The 26,933-nt window shown below is 37.7% G+C and overlaps 1 protein-coding gene across 1 annotated transcript; it reads right to left on the bottom strand.

Moving 5' to 3' along the window:
- Positions 1 to 25,582, bottom strand: LOC142343216 (FAS-associated factor 1-like). Its single transcript, XM_075394973.1, has 11 exons — positions 25,198 to 25,582; positions 24,849 to 25,048; positions 18,390 to 18,517; positions 14,924 to 15,217; positions 13,948 to 14,184; positions 9,779 to 9,986; positions 9,031 to 9,402; positions 8,289 to 8,527; positions 7,647 to 7,822; positions 1,150 to 1,320; positions 1 to 751 (listed from the first exon to the last, which is right to left on the bottom strand). The coding sequence occupies exons 1-11, from the start codon at positions 25,363 to 25,365 to the stop codon at positions 674 to 676; spliced, it is 2,271 nt and encodes a 756-aa protein (XP_075251088.1). The 5' UTR covers positions 25,366 to 25,582; the 3' UTR covers positions 1 to 673.
- Positions 25,583 to 26,933: the final 1,351 nt, after the last annotated feature.

Raw genomic sequence — 26,933 nt, 5'->3', positions numbered from 1 at the left:
TGGCTTTGAAATTGAATTGCTACACATTACGTAAAATCCAAACAAATTTCCGTATATTCTGTATGCTTAAGACCAAAAATAAGAATCCATTTACAAACAAAAGACGATCAATTCATGAAACCACCCCACAATTCTGTATTTAATTTTGATTCTATAATAGCACTTCCAAGCACGTTTTGCGAAGAAAGTAATTGCCATTTAGCTGTCACCCGAGTATTTACAGCGTTATCACCCACTATCGATATGAGATGACCATCACAAGCAGCTGTTTTGTTACTCATTTATTCTCATTTATAAATTCCTACAGATATAATATCAGCTTAACTCCTTCAACCTAATTCATTTTTGATATTGAGTCAAGTCCAGTCCGTTGTAAATGTTCAGATGATCATGATCTAATTTGATAAATGTTCCAACTCAATTTGATGTTGACATGGTTTTCATTAGTACTGCGTTGTCGTGACTGGCTACTTTGCAACTTGCACTACTCCGGCACTGTTTAGCCTGGCGAGGTAGCTGGCACTGCTTGGGTACAACACTTGTGTTACCAGAGTGTTAAATAAGTTGCTGGCTTCGTTGTTGAGCTTTTACGGCTGCTGTTGATTGCTTGCTTGAGGATGATGAGCGTATTGCAGTGTAGGCTTTACAAAAATGGCCGACGAGGCACAGGTGATCAGTTGAGCTTCCTCTCAATCAGGAGAGTGGCTGTGGGTGTCAGTGATTTCTCCTTAAACGTCTTCCCGCTATCCTCCTGTGACAGCAAAAATCCAGTTTGCATAAGTTGCATTATAACATCAAACACTGGTAATAAGAAATATTACGAAGCTCTTTTAAGCAAGTAAATTCATTCTATGATTAATATCGTTCATCATACTTGTGACAAAAATCAAATCATATTATCCAAGCCCACGTTAAAAATGAGCAACATTTTTGCTCCAAGCAAAATGCACCCCCTCCCTCCCCCCCCCCAAAAAAAAAGTAACCAAGAGCTTGAGCTGCAAAAAGCTATGAACACTGCGATATTTAACGGAATTTTGAAAGTGGCCTTTTGAAATAAACTTTTTCCTTTTGTAGAACTGCTATCATATTCGGAAGTTCTCAAACTCTTAGCACATTCAATCAATCAAGTATTGGTGAAATTGATCTTGCCTTATAGCTGAGCTCCTGTCTGGGCCATGATGTCATTATTCTGAATTGATCTGGAAGGTATCCTAGAGTGGCCACGTATGCAAACAGCTGCAGCAGCTGAGCATCCGCGTCGAACTTGCGACTCCTAGTTTCATTGGAGGGTGTCCGAATACGCACATTCGTCACATCGCCCTGTCCAAATAAAAAAAAATCAAAATGCGGGATCAGACAGCCAAAAAGTCATTTATTTAAGCAGAGTAAACAACCAAAAGATGAAGCGGGTCAATGAAAAAGTTTATAGATGCCCTTAAAAATGATATTTGAAAAAAACACTAAGTAAAAGCATTTTATTTAAGGGCCGATTAGATCTAGTCTAGGTATGCAAAACAAAGCCAATTGATTGCCGGATACTGGCGCCAAATTGACCTGACTAGCCGCTGTATTCTGCCGGCCAACTTTTAGAAAACGAATAACGCAAGGCAACCCTGGAATAAAGGCTTAAACAGAACAAACTAACTTGAATTGACTTTTATAGTCCAGCTAAAACGTCTCCTCAGAAGTAATTAAAATAATTTAATACCACGCACAATCCATTAGAACAACAAAATTCACTCACAAATTTCCCAGAATTGAAGGTGACCTTCAATTTCAGAGAAAATTGGAGGTGACTACAAAAACTGCCAAAAAGTGTCCAACAGGACAAAATGGCAAAATAGTTCGAAATTGCATACGATAGTCAAATACTTCTATAGGTTTATAGATGACCCGATATATACTACAAAACCAGCTTCGATAACTGGACAAACACCTTTGGCTGAAATAGTCAGAGTGAAATTTAAAAACAGCTTTGAAACATAACCGACTAAACGTCGGAAGAATTGCTCTTGAACGACTAGTGGGAGCTCTAATCAATTGCAGCCTGCTTCAGTCGGGGGGGGGGAGGGGTAGCCTAAATGGGACTAAGAAGTTCTATAGTGGGCTTCAAATAACCATATTAGAGGTTAACGTATACCACTATTAAGATTTAAAGTAAAAAAATGACACCAGTTTCGGCGCACTTTTTATTTGACTTTTAGTATTAAATTGCCGCCAATTGGGTTCAGCTGCTTGAAATTGTGATTGAGAGAGAATTTTAGATCACGCGAAATGCAAAAAGTCAAGGGCGTAAAAGTCACTCGAAAAGTCAAAACCGTCAAGCGAAAATTTTGCATAAAAAAAACATAGCCGGAAGAATTCCGGAAGCGACTCGAAGCATCAAAACTTCAAAAAAACGGTAATTGTAACGGAAGCCACCACCTTTTGTATTAAACCATTTACTAATTACCTCCCAGGTCTGATCTAAACAATAAAGGTCTGATTTATATTATTGAAAACGCTTGGTAACGTTAAAAAAGTCCAAAATAATTAGGATGGCCAAATTACGGATAGGCTGAAAAAGCTGACAGGGCTATCAATTGCCCTCAGAAAATTCATGATTGTGATCTCAAAGGTCGCGAAAGCAAACGGCAGATAATAATCCTAGAAACTAAGAACTAAATTAAATAAAATGAACCATAGAAAAGACAAGCAACAGAATGATAATCAAAAGCAAACAATTGTTTGAAAGGCTTGAAGAAAATTGCAATAAACAGTAGTAAGTAGATATTTTGGAATAGGTTTTCTAGCAAACTCTTAGGACTATTTATGATGAATGAAATCAATTGCAAAGAAATGACGAAAATCTAAGAAAAAGCTGAAATTATTCAAGTTTTTAACAACTTAAAAAATCAATATAACCAGTATAAATGTAGGCGTCACAACAACTCTAGAATGATACGAGTTACAAAAATAAGAATATGGACACAATGTAAGGAACAAAGTAAGGAAGACTAATTCTTGATTTTTGAAAGTTAAAAATCAAATTAAAAAAATCAAGAAAACCGAATATATTTATTTCATTGTCTAGCATTCGCGACATAGTAAAGACAACGAGTCAACCGAGACAAAGATCCATCCTCCTGAACAAAAAAAAAGAAAAACAAAACTCACCAAACATTTAAACAATTTGTTAAAAAAAATGGTCGAAAAATGTTTAAGAATGCATTTATGAAAAAAATGTAACTGTTTTTCATAAACTTTACGCCATCAAATAATTAAATTTTTACTGGAACACAATTAAAGTCACTCATGTAGCAGAAAAAAACTTTCGAGCAATTAAAACCAAAATACAGACAAAAAACACGAAAATTTGAAAAAAAAACTACCAAAATCGGATTAGCATATGTACAATTTTATAAAACAAAATTACATCGAGGTAGAAGGAGGCGTTGAGTATATTAATTGCCAAAGGGAAGTTGCCATAATAACTGATTTTTGACAAAAAAAAGGCTTAAAGAACAAAAAATTAAAAAATTAATAGAAAAAAGCCAAAAATTAACTAAAAAATCAAGAAATATGTGTCAATTTTGAACTTGATTCGCATTCTCAGGCTCTGCAAAACACTGTGGTATCAATTTCCGAGGTTTACATTTCAAAATAGCATCAATTAAAAGTCATTTCTAGAAAAAAACCAAATTGCAAGCAAAAAAAACTGGGCCACTTAGACGAAAAAACGGCTAAAAACAGTTATCTATATGTGCCATTCAGTCAAAAACTACTTTTCAAAGTCAAAAAGTCATTCACTAAACACAGCGCATGATCATAAAACTTCTCTCGCTCACAAAAAATTAGTTCACACGGCAGTTTTACTCACTTTCGCTTTTAGGTCAAAACATCGTCTGAACGAATAGTACTTCCGGTAAAAAAAAAAAAAACCTTAAGAAAACCAATACTCCTCTTCGAGTCGTAAAAAGACACACACGTTTACAATAATTGCTATGAACTGCGTTCAAGAGCAATTAAAAAGCCACACGTGATCAAAAATATTGCTTGCTTAGCGCAAAATGTTTTCACACATACATTTCTCGCTCTCTGAATGATGGTTAAACGAAAAAAACTTCTAAATTCTCTCTCTGAATTTGGACTACTCATCACCATATTGACATAAAACACTTCTTTTTACGTGCGGCATTTGACTCGCTCTAAAACGCATCCTCTAAAAATAGAAATCACAATTTTAAAAAAAATCACCATAACTCATCTTTGAGCCGTAAAAAGATGAACATCTAAACAAGAGCCGTAGAGAAGCTAACCGCCGCTATTAAACAATAAAAATGAAAGTCAAGCTCATAGGTGAGATCAATCATGAATGCTCAAAAAATTACAATTTACATTAAAACGTTCAAACAAGAGAAGGCAGCCAAGTCGAGCGCAAAATTAAGTGGCTAATTTGACAGAAGCCACAACTTCTGTTCAACTTCTTCCAGCCTAATCAAATGGTCACAACAGAAAGGATGAAGACAGCATAATAAAAATTAGCAGAAAAAACTGAACTACAATTAAACGAATTGAATGGACAAGACCTGGTTATCGCTTTTTGAACATTGAGATCCAAAAAACATGATCGTATTCACGCAAAAAGTGAAACTCTTTTTTATAAAATTCGAGGCGTCAGAGATACCAATTCGATCAATTACACATTCAAAAAGCGTTCTCAAAAGCATAGTCTGAAGAAAAACGATGAGGGACGAAATAAATATAACCCACTAACGTCGGGCGAATCAATCTCAAACCACTGGGGAGCAGTTGGCTTTGCCAGCAGCTAGCTGCAACTTAGGGAGGCTATTTTTAGCTTAATTGAGCGGGTTGGGGGGGGCAGGTGGCTGGTGAGAGTGCGGCTTACGAGAGCAATGAGCGGAGTGCGGGTGAAGAAAGTGGTGGTTCGAAGGACGGGGAATGCAGACACTTAGTTTGGAGTTGAGTCTGGGGGTTATTGTGGGGGGATCACGAAACAACGGGTACCTGTCAGAGGGGATAGTTAGAGGAATAGATGAGGGGACGTAGATACTTTGCTTGGGGGATGACAGGCATCTAAAGAGGGGAAGCAGCGGGCATCTGAAATTGCACTTTATGGGTTTATAACGTTTCAATTTTTGATATTTTTTAGTGTTCACTCTGCCTAGCAACTGCTGCTAATAGGCACTTTAGGCAGAATGAGAGAAGAGCGAACGAAAAAAATAAAAAGTAGGCCAGAGATTTCCAAAGATTTCACGTAAAAATTCGAACAGGCTGTGAACTAAAGGTGAAGCGAAACAAATTTTTATTTCACGAAAAAAACCAAGCACGTAATAGAACCCGGCAGAGAGCAGCTATTATTTACTATATATTAGAAAATAAGTAACTGAAAAAAGTCAATGTTCGAAAAGAAAAGTCAAAGTCAAAAGTTATGAACAAACGTGATTGAAAAGAAAACATAACCGGTAGAATACCAGAAGCGACCAAAAAAGTCTAATAGAATCCTTAAACTAACCTTACCTAAATCTTAAATATAGCCGCGATAGCTTTGTAGATCTGCAGTCTCAAAAAGATAGTAAAAAAACAGACCAAAAGAGTCAAATTGAGAGTGATGACGTCATTGTTGAGAGAGAGGTTCAGTCATCTCTGACCAAGAACTTCATCACGCGAATGAACACCAAAAAACTCGCTCCACTAAGAGATTGCATGAACGAATGAACAAAAAGCAGATTGGAAGTGATTGTGACGTCATGGTCGTAACAAAAATCTTGATTAAAAAAACCAAGCAGGTTAATAATAGCCCCAGCTATCGCTTTGCGGCTATTAAATACCATAGCGAAAGGAGAACCACTTATATCTCCTCAATAGAATGTTTTTTTTTCAATTGTTAGAGTATAGAAGTGGTGAGGGGGGGGGGGGGTGTTTGTGCCACAACCTTGGGGTCCAGAGTAGGTAACTTTGGTAGCTACTAATATTTGATAGCTACTAAGCAGGAGGGCGGCGGGGGTGTAGGTGGGGTGGGTACGGTTGGAGGTAGGTATGTGGGTATTGGGAGGGGGGTTAGTAGGTAGGTCTGAAGAGGTAGTGTCTGTAGAAAAGCTAGGTGGAGGCCTGTTATGTGATAACTTCTCAAAACTACTTTAAATATTTCCAGCAGTTCATAATTACTATATATTAAGCATAAATATAAACCGAGTAACATCGTACAAATTGCTCTGCAAAGAAAACTTTTCATGGATGCAAAAAAACGCACACTCCGGAAGGATTTAAACCCTCTACCTCCGGCGTCCTGGATTAAAGCACTTACCACGTGACTTTGAGATACTCATTCTCTTTTGGCTTAAAAATACTTTAATTTTGCAATGCAGACCTAATTTCTATATAAAAGCAATTTAAGTCAAGCAAAAAATCAAGAAGCTACTCGTTCACAATAATTGCCTCCAACATTGTTCGAGAGCAAATAAAAACTTAGCTACCATTGAAGCCCAAAGCAAAGAGTACGTTCTCAAACAGCAGTCAAAGTTTGAAAACAGATAAGTAAAAATTCAAGTCATTGCCAAACTTGTTTCAGCCGAAAAAGCTATAAAATGCTAATAGTCCTCTTGGAGTGGTAAAAATCTTTAGAACACGAATACTCCTCTTTGAGTAGAAAAGAGACTAGCAGGAGTAATCTAATTGCTATAAACTTGTTTTAGAGCAATTAAAAGTGAAAAACATACCCAGCAGATTGCCGGAAAATAGCCGCCGTTGATTCCAATAAGCATGATTGGGATTGAAATAACAGAAGATATTGAAAAAAAAAGATTTTTGTACAAAAACATTTTTTTAAGTCCGATTTATTTTGATGGCATTTCGTAGTTGAACATACTTCTGTTTCTTAGAGAGAGGCTACAGGGGCTACTATCAATACCAATAAGCATTAGAGATGGTAACTAAGACTTATAGGAACGACGTTCAAATAGCGGGCATCTAAAATTGGGCTTTTTGGGTTTATCACGTTTCTACTTCTGACTTCAATTTTTTATACTGACTCTGTTCATTTTGAATTGCTTTGCTGAGCAACTGATGTTCAAAATCACTTTTAGCAGAATAAGAGAAGAGAGAAACTAGCCTAAAGAAGTCAAAAAGATATCACGCACAATGTTGAAAAAGCGGCAAAATGAGGTAAAGCGAAACATTTTTTTTATTCGACAAAGTAAAAAAAAATATGAGCGCTATAATAGCCGGCTGAGAAGATGAGGGCGGCTATTAAAAACAGTAAAAATCAGAGTGAAATTGCTGTATGTGAACAAAAAACCACTACCGAGTAACCGAATTTTTGTTCAAACACCGTTTTCTCACTACTTTAAAATTAGAGCGAAAAAAATTCACGCCGCAAAACCACTCGCTTTTTCGCTCCATTTCCTGTTTTGGCGTGACCAAAATCACTACTCCAATTTGACTTCAAAAAACATGAAAATGTGTGAACAGATTTTAAAAAGAGACAGCACCTCAATACAATTCAAATTCTTAGGAGCGCTATAATAGCCGCCTAGAATTGAGGACGCGGCTATTAATAAAAAGAAATGAAATTCATGCGAATAGAACTCCCTTGCATACATAACATATACTTATCCTACTTTTGGACATCCTGGGATTAATTATACCTTGAAGGTATTTGGATCTGGTTCTGGCTGCAACTGTTGGGTGAAGATGTTCTTCTGTTCCTCCTTCTTCCTCTCCTTCTCCTCTGCTTTCTTCAGTCTCTTCTCATCTTCTCTTTTCTTCTCCCTCTCATCTGCTTTCCTCTGCTCCTCTTTAGCCCTGTCAGCCGCCAACGACTCTGTAAACAACAAAACCCAACCATACATCCCTTGTTCGTCCCTTGTTCATATCCCTTGACATTTAGTTCCTATTTTTTCAATGTTTTTGGCTCGACAAGCAGAGCATTTTGAACTAGCCGTAACTGAACCTATCGCTTCTCTCACTCATCAATTACCTGCCGCAAATGCGAATTGAGACGATGTCCAAATTTTAGGTTGAGCTGTTCCCAAGTATCAGCTAGAAATTAGACATTTTTGCCGTTCGGCTATTTGTTAATTATCAGGTGTAGATATTTGTTGGATGATAACACATTCCACTGTTACACTAGAGAACATTTAATAAATTTTTACCAACTAAAATTTGGTACTTAATGCATGCAATAAAATATCCACATTTTATTTCTTTGCATCAATGTACACCCAGTACAATATCGTTAAGAATGAGGTGAAAACGCTGTTTTTTCATGTTAAAATTGAGACACTGACCGAGGTATGCCTGATTTTGTTCACTGAGCAGTCTCTGTTGGGAGGCTCTCTCCCTCTCCTGTGCCTGCTCTTTTTCCATCGCATGGAAGAACTGCTCCTGGATATTCATCATGGTAGAAGCAACCTCATCCAGACTAGTTCCACCCCCTCTCCCGGCAGAACCAGAGGGTCCCCCACTGGTGGACGCTGTAGCACCTGGTCCAACTGCAGAGGAGGAAACCACATCGTTTCCACCACCACTAGAAGCAAACAAAAACACTATTGCCCATTTTGTTTTTTTCTGACAAACATGATAAAATCTTGCTGCACAGTCCACGCAAAGCAAAAACAATGAACAAGCTCTAAACCAATTTTAGTTACAATAAATCTGAGCTTCCATTAATGGTTATTTCGGAGTATAATACGGGTTCAAAGCCTACTATTCAGCCTGTATGTTTCAATTTTATCAATCCATCAACAAATCTGTATCGTGAGAGAAGACAATATTAAGAGTATTTGACCATTAGAATGCCAACAAAATATTGCATCCAAATATTTATTCACCCAATCAATGCAGGAATGCAGTTTCTCATATTTAATGCAATGTGATGTACCATGCCCTTCCATTTAACAGTATTAGCAAAGAAATCTAAATCCTTCCTGTTTTGAGTAAAACTCAAAAGCCTAGAGTCAGTTTGATTAAAACGGAAAATTTACTTCATAGCGTACGAAGAAAAGGTCAACAACCGTCAGTCAAACTTACCCGATGACCTGAAGAATGTCAAATATTCCATTCTGGCGTCCGATGAAAATAAGAATGGGGTACTGTTTATGGCTTCTCCGACTCAGTTCAAGGGTAGAGGCAGGACCGAATTGAGAACTTAAGAGACTGAAGAAGGTCTTTTTATTCGAATCGAGTGTACAGTCCCATCCCCACAATACAAAGCTGTTGTTGAGTAAATTTGTAATATGTTCTGAACAAAGCACGGTCTCGCAGAATACGTTTGCGAAGACACTTCTGTCGTGGTGTGCATATATTGCTAACAGTTTCCTCTCAGAGGCAGGCAGCATACATGAATTCTGCACTGCTTCCTGGAAACTTCCGAGGTAGAAAATTGGATGGGTTTCACCGTATCTGTAACAGCAGATACAATCGCAACAGTCAATCAAATAGTTGTTTGAGCTATCAGAAGATATAATAGTTCTTGATCAACTGATCTAATCTTTGACAAAAAAATAAGCGAACAGTTTCAATGCGTCTTAGTCAATTCACTTCAGGTCATGAAAATTTGGCAGCGATATTTCAGGAAAACATAATACATACATAATGATTTTAGCGAAAACTGCCAAGGAAATATCTTTTCTTTTTAAAATAAAAATGGGATTCAGAAATGATCAAAGAAAAACTAAACCGACAATTCCATTTGGTGGGGTGGGGCTTGGTTGAGATTCCTTTTGAGTAATTTTTTTCTCACTCGACTCTAGTTTACATCAATTGTACGCGATAGTACCTCTCTCTGAATCGCAGCATGAGTTTCTCCTGACTCCGCAGACTGTCTGCCGAGCTGTCTTCCAGCAGCCTCTGACCTGCACCCAGGATTGCCTGCTGCGACTGTGAGTCATCCACCTCCATTTCCTCATCTGCGCCCAATATGTCACTGGGCTCCATCAGAAAAGAGGACAACACATCATCGTCTGTGCGTTGAGAACTCAGCTCGCCTACACAATCATTATTTGTTAGATACACTTGCTATCTGCGTACAGATGATGCCAATAATGCTCAAACATATCTTGCAGAATTGAACAGTTCAATCGCCTCGATACCAGCCAATACCAATTTCTTGTTTCACTAATTAACTAAAAAACATCGTTTTTCTGTAGCTGCCGAACAACACTGCACTCTTCAGTGAACCGAAACTCAATTTTGGTTTCCTTCGCCACTTTCCAGCTCGGCACCTAGTTCCTTTTTAATTAATATAATAGCAGATTCTAGCTTCTATAGGGCGCAAAAAATTGAAAATATGGCCACCAGAATACAGGAAAAGAACCGCGCCCGACAACACATTGGTTACATTGTAATTCAAAAAAATGCAGAAAAAGGAAACCAATCGTTGCTTGTATGTCAGGGAAAAAACAATGTGGGCAAAGAAGCCAAAGTTAAAACAGCTGCCAGATTGCCAGAAAATAGCCGCAACAGCTTCGTAGATCTGCAGCCTCAAAAAGATAGTAAAACAAATAGACCAAAACTTTTAAATTTTTTAAATTAAATGGTGAGAGCTGAGATGTTATATTTTGATTAAGAATCTGTTAAACTTATTGATGCTTCTATTAGCTGCCCTCAAATACCCTTCAATTACAGTGACACAAACTCACTTGCAAGCAAAAAAAGATCAATTTCAGAGAGAGGAAGTCATTTTTGAGAGTGAGTTAAGTCACGTGACAAAAAATTTAATCACGCGAATGAACAAAAAACAACTCGATATAAGAGTGAAAAACTACGTCACGCACGCAATTCAGTTAAAATAGCATGAAAGAATGAACAAAAAGCAGATCTGTGACGTCATATGATTGTAAAGAAAATCCTGTTGACGAAATAAAACATAGCCGGACAAATTCCAGAAGCGACTCGAAGCCGCCGCTGTCCTTTCCAACCCAAACCACAATTTCAGTCGAAAATACTGTCTTTTCTCGAAAAACAATTATTCATTAGCTCAAGAGAGTTAACTTAAAAATCGGTAAACAATTAAGCCCCTGTCGGAAGCATTTTTGAGCATTAACATCAAAACAAGTAACATTAGAGAAAACTTATCGTCTTAAAGAAACCATACCAAAAACTCAGATTTAAATCTTGAAATGACATAATTTAGACTGAAAACCCACCGTAAAAGCTTGAAACACCAAAATTTGGTATTCTTGGAACCACCTGGTAGCAACGAAAAAGCCAAAACTTTCAGATGGACAAGAATTAGGTTCCAAAAACTATTACGACGCAAAACCAACATACTTCTTTCTTGTTGCAGACGTAAAGGACAAAAAGAAACCAAACTATTGGAAATTTTAAATAATGATGAAAAGACCAAGGAAACAGAACAAAACTAAAAAAAACCAAAAAATAGTTTACTACCTAAACGTAGCTCCACAAATATCCACAGAAAACAAATATCAGTCAACCTTTTGAAAACTAAGTTAGAAAAACTCTGCTGCAAAATAATAAACAAAATTAAATGCAAACAAAAATTTAATTAAACATGAAAAAATGCTAAATCTTTAATGTTTTAACAGTTATAGAAAGCAGAGCAGAAATACTAAATGTCTTCGGATAATGCTAGAACTATACATGCTAGACTGCGGAAAAGACGGACACATCGCAAAAAAAAACAAAGTTCTATTTTTGAAAATTAAAAATCAAATTGATAAAAAATGACGCAGAAGCAAAATCATTCAATTTTTTGAGCATTCACATCTCAAAAAATTACAAGACCATCCTGCCGTCTCCATAAAATGCAAAAATGGGATCAACATTTCTAAAGTCTAAAAAACTTTGTGAAAAAAATGCCCAAATATTGTTAATTTGCAAATATGAAACACAGTTTTACAGAATTTCAATGACTTACTCCAAAAATAAATCAATTATTAATAACAATAATTTCAAACATAAACCGACAAATGTCGGAAGAATTGCTCTTGAACGACCGGCGAGGCAATTTAATTCATGGTCTTTAGCATGGATCAATTTTTCTTTATGGGTGCAAAAAAACTCAACCCCACCGGGATTCGTACCAATGACCTCCCGATCCATGGCCACCCACACTTACCACTGCGTTACGAGTCACCTAATTTTCCTATGTTGCAACCGATTTATATTAGCAACTAGCTTTACTTCGAAGCACTAGAGATCACTCAAAAATGAAAGAACGAAAGCGTGAAAAAGTCACTTGAGAAGTCAAAGAATGTTCTAGAAGAAAAGCGCAAAATTGTCAAGCGAAAAATTTGCATAAAAAAGACACACATGTTTACAATAATCAATATGAACTGCGTTCAAGAGCAATTAAAAAACCTGACTTGGCACCTAAAATCTTTTTCTAAAAATTTAAAATTAAACAAGTAACTTGGGAAAAGGGGCAAAAATGGCCTAAATCGGATTGGTATATGTACAATTTGAAAAATAACAAAAATACCTCAAGTCAAGAAGAGGTGTTCGGAGCATTAATTCTCAAAAACTCATTACTGTATTGCTGTATAGATTTCTCAGACAAAGTCTGCTGAGAGATAAAAAATGAACAAATTTGAGAAAAAAGCCAACATTGGCTGAAACGTCCATTTTGCAGCTGAAACGTATTATTAGGCTCTCAAAAAATTATGGTATCAATCTCTGAAAGTTACATAGCATTGCAGCATCGATCAAAAATTATCACGGCAAAATCAAACTACAACCAAAAATTCAATCCAAATTGTCGACAAACGGCTGAAAACGGTTATCTGTAAGCACCATTCTCAAAAACACTTTTCACAGTCGAGAAGTCATGCACTAATAGCAGCACATGATCAAAAAAACTCTCGCTCGGAAACAGTTAGTTCACGTGGCAATTTTACTCACTGTTGCTTTTAGGTCAAAATTTCGTCTGAACAAAAAGTGCTTCCGGTAAAAAAAAAACAATAAACCTCAAGAAAAGCAATACTACTCTTCGAGTAATAAAAACCAACAGAAGACCAATAAACAAAAAGCGGCTATTAAACAAAAACATAAAACCCCAAATGGTCACCTTTGACGCCCCACCCCCAACCCTTTGACATCCATTGGGAATGAAACAGGAAAAATAAAGATGCAACATGACAAAGTTCCATTTCAAAATCTAAGTATGGACCGACTAAAATTCCGACAAATTGCACTCGAACGACAGGCGGGGCAAATTATTTCAGGAGCTGTAGCCTAGATAACTTTATTTTTATGTGTGCAAATTACCTCGATCAGTGAGGGGGCATAGGCTAGAGAAACTTTTATGGTGCAAAAAATTCTGGCCAGTGGGAGGTTACAACAAGCGACCTCTTGGATGAGAGTTGCAGACATTAACCACAATTCTACACAATGTACGGCTTGCTCTCACAATCGGTTTTATTTTAGCAACAGACTTAATTTCTCAATGCGCGCAACTCATATCACTCTAAAAAATCTTAAGTCGCTCGAAAAGTGAAATGTTCTAGAAGAAAACGTGTGAAAACGTTCAACCAAAAATTTAGCATGACATGCTTACAATAAACTCTTCAAACTTCGTTCGAGATCGGCGAGCGGCTGGCTTCGATAGTACCCAGGAGGGACTGCGGGCGTGTTGGGGGTGAGGGTGGGTGGGGGAGGGGTGACTGGGGGTCCAATTTTCAAGATTACGAACCACCCTTCACACTATGAAATTGTCTGCTCAAAACAGTATTGGCGAATCCCATTCCTAGACTGATTAGGCGTAAGGCTCTAAGAGAACTTAATGCTCTCCAAGTGTTACCTGTTTACTCCAAGTGTTACCTGTTTATTCTGCTTGTGGGGACAAAAAGTTAAATGGGGCAGACGACGAAAAATCGCATAAAAAAGACCACAGGACAAATAAAATTGCTACAAACTTTGTTTGAGAGCAATTAAACACAATGTATTGATTTACATAGAACAATATAAAGTGATATCTACGCTTACCGAGAACACTGCTGGTGTTAGGGATACCATTCGGTAGTGTCTGATTTCTCCTGTTTCGCCCGGGTTGGCTCCCACGAACAGCTGCTGACTGTGATGAGGTCAGGGAAGTAAATGGGGGTGGTGGCATGGATGATAAATTGTTCAAAGATTGCTGTTTCTTTCTCAACTGTAGTTTGTGTGGGTTGGATAGGCCAAGAGAAGATAGCACCGCACTGTCATCTGTGCTTGGGGGCCAGCCTGTGAAAAAGAAAATAAATTCTATCTCATCTACTGTTCATAATTCATCATTCGAACTTTAAACAGTCAAAGCGAACAGCAATGCAATGCTAGTCAGGATCTGCTCAGAGCTATTGTAGAATATATTTCTTATTTTGACTAACTAGGGGGTCCTCCTTAAACTATCCAAATTCAAATATAGCCATGCAAAAAAGCAGCCCATTACCACGACGTAGGTGGGGGACAGCAATTCAGTGTTAAGTACAAAAAACTATTAAAATATTTAGCATTAAAATATTTCATCTCTCCCATGAAATTCCGGCATTATCAAACCTGCCAGTTTTAAGTATAGGTTATGTCTCTGCTTGAAGTTACTGAAAATTTCTGGCGTAAAACGAGATAGCAGTTGGAGATGAGCAGCCAGATTTTTGAAGTGACTTCTGCAGAGTTATGCAACCTTGTTTAAAACACGCAACCTGCTCGTTTTAAAATGCCGAAGTTCATAGAAGTAAGCTTCTGGATACTTATTCTGGGAATTGTGGTATTATAACTTCAGGTATCGCAGAGTTTCGGCATTTTATAGCATGCACGAGCTTGTTTTGAGTACGTTACGTTACTCCGCAGAAATTACTTCGAAATTTTAGTTTAAAATCTCGAACTGCTACGCGATAAACAAGATAAAAGATGTTCTCAAGTGACTTCAAGCAGAGTCGCGTAACGTATACCTCGTTTGCAGATGTTATTGATGTGACATGCTCACCTGTCCATAACTGCTGGCCCACTGGAATTAGGAACTCTGTGGTGGCTCTCGACTTGACCTCCAGAACTATTGAGTGCCGAGAGAAAGTAAAAACTCGACTCAAAGGCAGTCGCGTCTGCAGATCCTCGGTCTCAATTTCAAGATTAATCATTTTTGACTGGCTACTTCCATTTTGTAAAATGCTCCTGCTCTGGTTCTGATTGGTTGCTGAGAAGGAAGAGGTAGTCGGGGGGTTGGTGCCTCGAAACTCGTGTGGTCTACTGCCACTTATATTGGATGATAGGTAGCTGATACCTGGATAAGAACAAAGATAAACGTAATAATCAAAATGTCATCGAAAAAAAGAAGAGTTAGACAGTCTCACAGACATAGCCGGTTGATTGCCTGAAAATAGCCGCCGTTGACCCCCACTAACCGACGTTGGGATTTAAACAGCCAGAGAAAAATAAAGAGTACTAACAATTGCCTAATTTTCAAAGTTCAAAAAATGTTCCAAGTTGGTGCGCAGTTTCATTGGATTCAATAAACATGGCGAACTCAGTCTCCAATTTGGAGGACAATACGCTTAAAACAAATACCAAAAGTCTTTAAACATTACGTCTTAGTGCCCGGACTATATTGATTGTCCAGTTTCTTTTGAATGCACTTTTTGAATTTGCCCGTATTTCCGAGCGGAGTGGGGGGGGGGGGGGGGTCAGGTGGGGTGGGGGTAGGGCTGAGGGAGAGCTGCAGGAGGGTCGACGGGGTGTCTGGAGGTGGGGTGACTGAAGGTTAAAGTTTACAAGACCAAGAACTGCCACCTCACAACTTGAAATTGTCTCCTCAAACCTCGTCTGAGAGCAATTAATAAAAGGAGAAAAGAAAGGTGTTTTTTAAAATTCCATACCAGAAAGTAAACTGCCCATTCTCAACGATGAGATCAATAACAAGAAGCAGCTATTAAAACATACCCGGCAGATTGCCGGAAAATAGCCGCCGTTGATTCCAATAAGCATGATTGGGATTGAACGAATAGAATATATTGAAAAAAAAAGATTTCTGTACAAAAATGTTTTTTAAGTCCAATTTATTTTGATGGCATTTCGTAGTTGAACATACTTCTGTTTCTTAGAGAGAGGCTACAGGGGCTACTATCAACACCAATAAGCATTAGAGGTGGTAACTAAGACTTATAGGAACGACGTTCAAATAGCGGGCATCTAAAAATTGGGCTTTATGGGTTTATCCCGTTTCTATTTCTGACTTCAATTTTTTATACCGACTCTGTTCATTTTGAATTGCTTTGCTTAGCAACTGATGTTCAAATTCACTTTTAGCAGAATGAGAGAAGAGAGAAACTAGCCTAGAGAAGTCAAAAAGATTTCACGCAAAATGTCGAAAAAGCGGCAAAATGGTAAAGCGAAAAAAAGTTTGACGAAGTAAAAAAAAAATACGAGCGCAATAATAGCCGGCTGAGAAGATGAGGGCGGCTATTAAACAAAACACAAAATGTATATTGCCGAAAGTGGTCACCTTTGACGCCCTCGCCCTTTGAAATCCACTGGCAATGAAACATGAAAAATGAAGATACAACATGACAAACTTCTATTTCAAAATCTAAGCAAAAACCGACTAACTTCGGACAAACTGCCATCGGGGGGCAATTTAATTCAGGGGCTGTAGCCTCTATAAAATTATTCCTATGGGCGCAAATTATCCCGCCCATTGAGGGGGCATAGGCTAGAGAAACTTTTATGGTGCGAAAATTTCTGGCGAGGGAGAGTACAACACGTGATCTCAAAGGATGAGAGTTGCAGACATTAACCACAACTCTACAAAATGTACAGTCTGCTCTCACAATCAGTTTTATTTTAGCAACAGACTTAATTTCTTCATGCGCGCAGCTCGAATCACTCTAAAAAATCTTAAAGTTGCTCGAAAAGTGAAATGATTTAGAAAACGTACGCAAATGTTCAAGGAAAAATTTTGCATAAAAAAGACACACGCTTACAATAATTTCCTCAAACTCTGTTCGAGAGCGGCGGGCTTCAGCTGGGGCTCAGCTGCTACCATGGGGGGGTCAAGCGATGGGGCTAGGGTTAGGAGCACTGGACGAGAGAGGGTTCAAACGGCGCCAGGTGGAGGGCGGGTGTGTTGGGGGTGAGGGTGGATGGGAGGGGGGTGACTGGGGGTTAATTATCAATATTAAAAACCACCCTTCACACGCTGAAATTGTGTCCTCAGTTTTGGTGAACCGCATTCTTCACTAACTGTTCATCACGTTTTGGGGGACGAAAATTCAAATGGGTCAGACAAAAAATCGGTTAACAGAAAAATCGCATTTAAAAAGACGACAGGAACATATAATCGATCAAAACTTCGTTTGAGAGCAATTAATGGAGCAACTAAAGGAAAAAAGAAAGCTTTTTTCAAACAAAATTCCACTACAGAGAGTAAAAAGCTACTTCTCAACGATTTTTCTTAGAAGAAATCAAAAGACTGCTCGTCCAGTTACCCGCGCAATGGCTACAGAGACACTAAACATTTAAAATAAAAGCAGAAATCCTGAAAAAAACTACAAATTGGTACATTTTTTTTAGTGATAGCATGCCTGATCTTCATAATAAGGAATAGATTAAAAAGATAAATAGTAAACACGAGAAACTACTGCGAAAAGCTTAAATTTAGAAGTAATACGTAAAAAACTCGGCCAAAATTTGAAAAAAATCCTTCGTTAACAACAAAATCAAAATCAATGTCAATCAAATCCAAATATTAACAAAGTCTCTAGGACAACTGATGTCACCCAAGAAAACTTTCCAAATGCTTAAAATAGATAAAATGATACAAAATAGATACTGAAAGAATACAAAATCTACCAAAACATTGTCTTACAAAAGTAAAATACCTCAAAATTGCTCAGGCCTAATATTTGCTCCTACTAGCTAGGATAACAGAAGTTCACCTTTGGCTAAAAAAGTAAGAAATAAAACAAAAACCGCTTTGAAAAAACCGCAAGCGATCAAAAATATAGCTCGCTTAGAGCAAATTTTTTTCTCACCTTCATTTCCCACTCTATTTCAGAATAATGCGCCTCTCTCATTCTCTCTACTTTTGTTCAGCAGATTGACCTAAACACTTGTTTTCACGTGCTGCCTTGACTTTTACATCCTGTTTCAAAAACCACTCGACTTATTTCAAAAAATAGGTCACTGAACTCCTCTTCAAAGGCTTATAAAAAGGAGAGCGCCTAAATAATAGCCGTTGAAAGGCTAATGACGGCTATTAAAAATATTTTAAAAATTTATCCATCACTCAATCCAAGAAGTGTAACTGGTCAAGTTTAGTTATACTTAATCAATATATACAAGTGTTTTTTGGTAACCATTGTTCACTTGTTACACTTCTGAAGTTTTCCATTTCATAAGATCTATAATCTAACATCATATATTCCAATTTTTTTCTAGTAATTTGAGGAGAACATTACCAGTTGAAGGCTGCTGCGCTGTATTCTGAGTTGTTCCATTAACATTGATGGGACTCGCAGGAGAAGCAACAAAGTCCTGCAGTCCAAAATCATCAAAATCGGGTACTCTTCTGGGAGAAGCTGGTGATCTAAAACAACATCACACTTTGAAAGGACGGAGACGTTATAGTAGTAACATGGTCGCAACTAGCCGTGATTAACCACATTGATCTTTATTGGGAACGAAACAGGCAAAGAAAGCAGAAAGAGTCTGTTCCTATCAATATTTTTAGGTGACATCCTCCAGGGCTCTATACCAACGGGTATCACTTTTTCAGTAGGATTCAAATTTGATATATCAACGTCTAATTTCCCTAACCATCTTTTAAGGTATTTTAAGCATAGACTAAGCTTTTCAATGTAGTGATTCATTTCATGAGTGATTCATTTCGGTGTCCGGATTAACTAAAGTAACTGTTCGAACTTAACCCGCGCAACCATCAAGCTTCGTCTGGTTCTAAATTTTGTGGAATAAATCTTCTTGACTTGAAAACCAACCATCCTTTTTGTATACAGTGATTAATCTTTATTTTGCTAAATTTGCATACCTTAATCCCAAAGTCATGCTGAGCATCGAATACTTCCGATGAATGACAGTCTAACAACGTGTTTATTTATATCCTGATACTTAACGTGTGACTTTGGCTATCATAACTAAATCACATTTTGTTTAGTTATAAGTAGGCTTGCTGCTTTATTTGAACAATACATATTAGCGAATTAAGCCATTGAAATGTTCCAAACAGTTTAAAAAAATGGTTAAAGTCACAGAAAACTTTCAAAACCGATACGACAAGATTAAGATAAAATTAACGACGTAACGAAAAACGATACTCCAAGAAACTCTATAGTTTTGTTTCATAATTGAACTGAAATCATTTTAATTGTAAATAGACTAATTATAAGTTCCATTTTACCAGATGATGTTGCTATAATTAAGACATTTGTAGAAAAATTTCATATTTCTTAGATTTTAACTAATTGATTCAGTCAACAGATTAGAAGCTCTAGAAAGGCACAAAATATGTTCTTTGAAAACGTAACATTTGTAGAGCATAAAGACAAATTTGGCAGTCAGCTCACTTTTTGAGGCTAAAAATCACGGCACCAAGGACAAAAAGCGGGATCTGCTACGCCACATTATCATGGTACCACGATTAAATCCAAACCCTTTTGTGTATAATCCAACGAAGAAGATCCACCATTTGTTGAAATGAAGCAGTTCGTTAAACAGAAGAGACCTAGTTATCCTGCATGATGCAAACTCTAGCAAAACACAGATCGAACTGCAAACTCTGCAGCAAAAACATCTCACCGAGCATTTGACATCAAATAGTAAGCAGTTTCGAGTGACTGTACTATGAGAAAAACATGCCTAATAAATTCAAGAATCTCTTCTGTAATGGAATATTGGTCCTCTAGGTGACAAAAGCACAATCTGCAAGAGGAAGCAGAAGCCTGCATTTATCTTCACGGAGTACCAATAACTCAATCAGGACACAGATAGAGAACTGCACAGAATGTTATTCAGCGACAAAAATTTGAGGAACCGAAATCCGACAGGAACCAACGTAGTGCGGGACATGCGTCTTGCGGAGGAAGCAACCTTGTTACTTAAGAGCGTAGTAGTCCGCAGTTCGAATGAATAATCCAGTCATGGTACTAATGTCAAGCATAGTCCTAATCCCCAGGTGGCTACGCCACATATAGTCGGCGAAACGGTGAATTGAAACTTATAACACACGAGAAAGGTTACCCAAGAGCACACATCCTAAAGAAATGTGCAGATAAAGATCTAACTACCGATTTTTGTGCTCCGAATAACGCCGTTCCCTGAACAGGCAGTAAAAACTTTTCAGTGTAGATTACTGAAAAGACGAGCTGATGAAAACTGAAAATAGCGTTACAGACCAGTAGAAAAAACGGAGACTAGTAGATCAAAAATCAGGAGCCCAGTTAAAGATAAAAATACAGCCTCAGTAATCTTTATCTACAAAAAAAGATTACCTCATTGATAGAAAACAACTCAAAGTGGCAAAAGTTTGAAAAACTGTCGCACTGTCGAGCTAGGACCATTAAACGAAAACGAAGACAGAGTCAGAGCTCTCGACGGAATAAAACTACCAGTTTTTGCCAAAGAACTTCATCTTAACGCACCAAAACACCCATTAAAAACACGTGGAACACTTTTTCAAGCTGATATTAACAAATAAGCAAGAAGTCCTTTGTGAGGTAGAGGCATCACCTAAATGGGACGCCAAAAAATTAGAGAAATACCAGCTGAAAGACGATTATAAAAAGGGCCTAAAATTCATAGAGAATAAACTTTTAGCTGTACCTCTTGATGAAGCAAACGAATTTTGCGTAAGGAAGAACAATATCGAAATCAAAAATGGAGAGAATAGTGGAAAGTCCACTTTGTTCGCGAGGAGGAACAACAAATGAAGAGAAATTCCTCAATACAAAAAGGTATAGACGGAACTTTACTCAAAACGAAAAAACAAGATCTGATCTCATTAGGAAAAAAATACAAAAAGTGGGCATAAAACAAGCGCAACCTTATGCGGTGGCCAAAATTCAGAAACAATACACACCAATGTGCCCCGTTTCATCTATTCAAGGTCCTTACCGTAACTTATTTGTTGGACTCCAAATTTTGAAAAGGTGCCGGGATCTAACGAAAATTTGAGTCTGATAGCAGGACCAAAGTCTTAATCTTGGCGCAAAAGAGAAAACTGTATCAATAGATGTTAAAAAAATTCGCGTCACGGAAGCCATTGAGTTTGTTTTGTGATTTCTTTACTCCAGTGCTACCCCTACTGATATTGAAAGATCAACACAAGCTCGTAATCAAACTAGCACTCATCAACGCTTATTTTAAAAGTAATGGTAGATTGTACTGTCAAAAAGACCGTTTGGCAACGTGGGCTTCTCTGCCAGTTTTCATGGCGGGAAATTTTTTAACTATGTGTTCAGAAGGAAATGAGCTCTAGAGAAACAAAAACTTCAAAACAAAATTGCCCTGAATGTAAAAAATGGCTTGGAATCGAGAAAGCTAAATGCAAAAAATGCGACAACTGATATCATCAAAAATGTCAAAATATAAGTAGGGAGCAAAACTCTATTAGTGAAAAACATCAACTGATAACCAAAATAGGAAAAAACTATTTGAAAGATATGTAGATGACATTATTCGCAAAAAATGAGAGATCTGGTATCAACAACGATCTCAAAATATGAATCAGCAGCAAAACTGTAAATTGGTCATGTTTTTTAGGAAAAGAATTTCAGGTGAAAAAACATCGATATGTAGATGACATTATTCGCAAAGTAAAAGACAACCTTCAACAATTCGCTTTAACTAGGAGAGAGTTTGCTTGGAAATCCGGAGTTCAGAAACGAAAAACGTGGCTAGGCCGCCTGAACATGGCAGTTTACGTTGATGCACAGTTTACGTTGAAGTCTCAGCAAACAAAATAATGTAGAGTGTGCTATCCATAGGCTTTTTCGATCGCTAAACGACCGGCAATACTTTGACAACACCTTGAAACAAAAAACAAGAGGAAAAATCAGTACCCAGAAAATTAGTCGTGAGGCATTGTAAGTCAGAAAATTGGTAAAATTTTAGGTTACTCTAAAAAGAACGCAAAAACAGCGGATTGCAAATCAAAAGTTAAGCTTAACAAAAAGGACAGTGCATACTTTTTCCTTAATAAATACGCCGATTAAGCAATAGGCTAAAAGAAAAGCTGAAACAAAATGCATCTTCCAGTGATCAATGGATGTAATTCCCACTATTAACAATTGGCAACTTTCAGACAAGTAAATACGCGGATGAGAGGAATCAGAAAAAAACTCAACCCGTAGGTCAGATTGTAAGCCAATATTGTGACACCTCACGCGAGTTTGATTGGCGTAAAATTGATCAGTGAAATGTGTAAAAATCATTACTCAGAAATCTCATAACTGAAAGCAATCAATATAGCGCAGCGGAAACAATTGGTGAACAGAGGCGATCAGTACTGAAAAGGGGAGGCAATATTATATATAAGTCAAAAGTAGGCATAACAGAAACAATATTTCAGAAGTTTTTGTTTCAACGAAAAACATTATTACACGAAACTCGTTATTTTACTGTTTTGTCCCTTAATTTAAATGAAAACAATTTAATTATAAAAAGAATAACTTTTAAATTGCATTACAACTGATATTGCTAGATATAGTAAAAACATCTGCGAATAAAATTGTATAATTGACCTCAGCATTGGGCGAATTGCTCTCAAACGACCGGCGAGCGTTTGGCTTCGTCAGTAGCCAGCCAAGGTTTAGTGAGAAAAGCTTTAGCTTAAACCGACTCTGCAACTTTTAGTTTTCTAGCCTTGTCAGTAAAAGAATCAAATAAAAACTGATATTTCAAAAAAACTGCAAAATATTGCAAAATTCAAAAGAATAGCTTCCAGATTTCACAGTGAAAAAAATCAGAACTATTTTTTTTGTTTCTGGAGTTATGCCAAGTAACGCGTCTGCAAGATCTGAACAACTTCGTTGGCCAGTAATGATCGTTATCCTCAGAAAAGAACAAAAATAATCAAAAATTTTGGTGAAAATAGCGAATTTTGGAAAATGATAAATTTCCGGAAAATTGAAAATTAAATTTTATCAAAAAATTGCTCAGGCTGGAGGCATGAAATCATTGATAACCTGTCCATTGTCCCCAGAAACTATGTGACAGCTGAATATCAAACCTTGGAGGAGGTCCCTAGGACCCTGGTGCCGGAAAAAATGATAGAAAATTTAAAAATATTCAAAAAACTTGAAACAATCGCAAATATTTTTTAAAATTGCTGATAATAAAATCTTGAAAACTGTCCCATTACATCTAGAAGCTATGCAGTAACCTAAAATCAAAATCTAGAGGAGGTTCCTTGGCACTTCAGGCTGGAAAAACCCAAAAACCGACGAAAATTTTCAAACTTAAAAAAACGCAAGTTTTATCAAAAAAATCGGTAAAAAACTACATATTAAAAAATTCAAGGCTATTTCAAGGCAAATAAATTTTTTTCAGTAACTTCAAATCCCTATGGACGTTTTTTGGCCCCTGCGTCTGGAAAGAAGTGGATAATGAAAAAGAAATGTAAAAAAGTTCAAAAAACTTGCACGTTTTGTCAAAAAAATACAAAAATATCGTTATGTTAAAATGTTGAAACCATTCCACTGCCACTAAAAACTATTCAGTAACCTATTATAAAGCCTAGAGGAGTTTTCTTGACACCTAGGGCTGAACAAACTCAAAAACTGACAAAACTTTTCAAAAAGCTTGAAAAAAATTGAAAAACATACCCGGCAGATTGCCGGAAAATAGCCGCCGTTGATTCCCATAACTCTATTGGGATTGAAAGAAAAGAAAATATCAACAAAAATTGATTTTTGTCCAACATTTCTAAGTGCGATTTAATTTGATGATATTTCGTAATTGAACATACTCCTGTCTCTCAGTGAGAGGCTACAGGGTCTAGTATCAATACCAATAAGCATTATAGATAGTAACTAAAACTTATGAGAACAAAGTTCAAGTATCGGGCATCTAGAAATGGGCTTTATGGATTTATCCTGTTTCTATCTCTGACTTTGATTTTTTAATACTGACTCTCTTCATTTTGAATTGTTTTGCTGAGCAGCTGCTGTTTAAAAAGACTCCCAGCAGAATGATAGAAGAGTGAAACTAGCCTAGAGAAGTCTAAAGATTTCACGCAAAATGTCGAAAAAGCGGCAAAATGGGTAAAGCGAAAAAAAGTTCGACGAAGTAAAAGAAAATAGGAGCGCTATAATAGCCGGCTGAGAAGACGAGGGCGGCTATTGATTAGTATAAAGTTGCATGTTTGTAGCGATCGGTTGTTCGTCAGTAGCCACTGTGGGGGGGGGGGGGGGTGCACACGGTGGGGGGCTATTGGGGAGGGAGGAGGGGAAACAGTGGGGTGGGGGTGTGTGGTGGCAATAGTAGGGGGGGGGGGTCAATAGTGGGGGGGGGGGTGCTCTTCAACCTCTAAGAACCGCCCTTCACACCATAAGTATAAGTCTCCAAAACAGTTTGAGCTGAAACAGAGTTGAAAGGCCCTAAGAGCACTTAATGCCCGCTGGGCGCCACCTGTTTATCCTGCTTTGAGGACGAAAAGTCAAAAGCGTCAGACGCAAAATCGGTCAAGCGAAAAATCCCATAAAAAAAGCCCGACAGGACTAATATAATTGCTACAAACTTCGTTTGAGAGCAAATAATAAGAGCGAACTCATCGTGAAACAAAAAGCGATCTAAATAACAATATCTAGTGTTTCTTAGGCTTATGAGCACCTTTGACGAGAAAGCCAAGACGAAGTATCAAAACTAAGAAGAAATATAGGAAAAGCGAGAGAGCGGATACTCACCTAGATCTTGATCTGGGACTACGAGTTGCAGCACCTTTTTGGAAGTCACATGGTCGGCTACCACCGGCTGTCATGGTGACGCGGTGGCCCTCGGTGTCCAAGTATCTCAAAGCGCCACCGCTAATAGGATCAGGTGAAGCTACGTCTGCTGAAAGGTCTGTGCCTATCGGTCCAGGGTCTTCAGTCAACGATGGAATGGGCTGAAACATGTTTCCTAACTACGACAAAACTTCTTAAGAACGCAATTGTCACAAAAGATTAAATGCCAAACTGAATAGTCAGGGGATATTGAGGGAAAATATCATTAAAATGATTCCCTTGAGAGCTTGTTAAGACCCAAGCATCTTACTTGGGGAAGAGTATGCCCGTAGGTGAACACGTGGTTGGCTGCCATCTCCAGATCCCAATTGAGTCTCTCCAGAATCTCAAGGGCAAAAGCGGTGTCCTCGGTATCAGTGACCTCTTGAAATGTCACTAACATTTGATCACGATCGATCTGCTCTCCATTGCTGGCCATGACTGCCCGTTCTTATCTTAGGGCAATTGTACCCGCAGATTGCAGTAAATGATATCTACGTCACGCTATGGACGGCTTCAATTTCAACGTAAATTGTTAAGTAAACGTTAACAAAGCTTTGAGAGCCTGGTTCAGGCCGTGTAGTAAAAAAAAATATCGGCTGTCTATAAATTCATTTCGCAGTTCTATCAAATACTATCTGAAATAAATAAAATCGAATTAACCATACAACCAAGCAACTTTTGTTCTCGTGCGATTGAATTGTTCTTCTTGTTTTGGATTGGCTAATTTGCAGGGATTTGCTACTGTCCCCGCCTTCTTATGTTAAAACACCATTAGGTGCATAATATTTCCACCGCACAGACGCACGTACCATGTTTTTACACAATTAATTACTATTTAATGGCACATGCTCTTTAAGGGTCTTTCCCAATATAGCCCCCCCCCCCAGCTTAGTGGTCAGATAACCTATACCCCCCCCCAATCACGGTAAATATACCATAATGGGGGGCTATATTTCCATGGGGGGCTATAATGGGTAAAACCCCTCTTTAACTGAGGGGGAGGGTTCATAACGTACCGGGGGCACAAAAGGAAAAATGAGACAAATTTTCTCTAGACTTATTAATCGGTCCTTAACACCCGCTGTGGTATGAAAATTGTCGTATTTTGCTGTTCCGTTTACAAGTCAAGTTGCTTGGTAGTACACTCGTTTACACACGTAAGCGCAAAATATGTAATTTTTCATGTTAAGCTGCCCGTTTTAGATGCCAATTTTAGTCAACGTTACTTTGGCCGTTTCGTTCGTTTTTTACATCAATCAACGTATAATCATCAGAAGTTTAATGGACCCATTTTTGGGTTAACTGGAAAGATTACTAACAGAGGAAATCCAGATGGAATTCTGCCGGTTTTCCATAAGCACGTGGGCAGGTAGTTTTCTACATGTTGAGGAATGTTGCATTCCAGGTGGAAACTAACAAATTTAGGTCTCTATAAGTCACTCAATCTTCCGGTTATTTGGTACGGGTTCTTATGCCTCCAGGAATTTAAGCAACATTTTCCGCTGTGAATTTGACAAATTTATGAGCAATTTGAATGGATTTCACGTGGGACAAATCCCACGTGAAATCCGTTCAAATTGCTCATAAATTTGTCAAATTCACAGCGGAAAATGTTGCTTAAATTTCGGGAGGCATGAGAACCCGTACCAAATAACCGGAAGATTGAGTGACTTATAGAGACCTAGATTTGTTAGTTTTCACTTGGAATACAACATTCCTCAACATGTAGAAAACTACCTGCCTTCTTCCTTCAACCGATAACTTATTAAATAGAGAAATTCTCAACATTTCTCTTCGGCCTTGTAATGAATCGGCTTGTGTGGATCACCTCTCTTTTCGAGGGTTAAAAAAAGGAGACCTGATCATGTTAAAAAAAAACATCTGAAACACGAGTTGCCCAATGAAAACTTGTTCCACCACCTTTTCCAGATTACGATAAACTTGGATCCATTTATAGCGCTCCTGATTTATGTTTTTATCGTTGAACACGGTGCTCACGGTAGT

This window comes from Convolutriloba macropyga, chromosome 7 (genome assembly GCF_964194025.1).
Source record: "Convolutriloba macropyga chromosome 7, txConMacr16.3, whole genome shotgun sequence".
In the NCBI taxonomy this organism is placed as follows: Eukaryota; Metazoa; Xenacoelomorpha; order Acoela; family Convolutidae; genus Convolutriloba; species Convolutriloba macropyga.
This window is presented reverse-complemented; position numbering and strand designations above follow the sequence as displayed.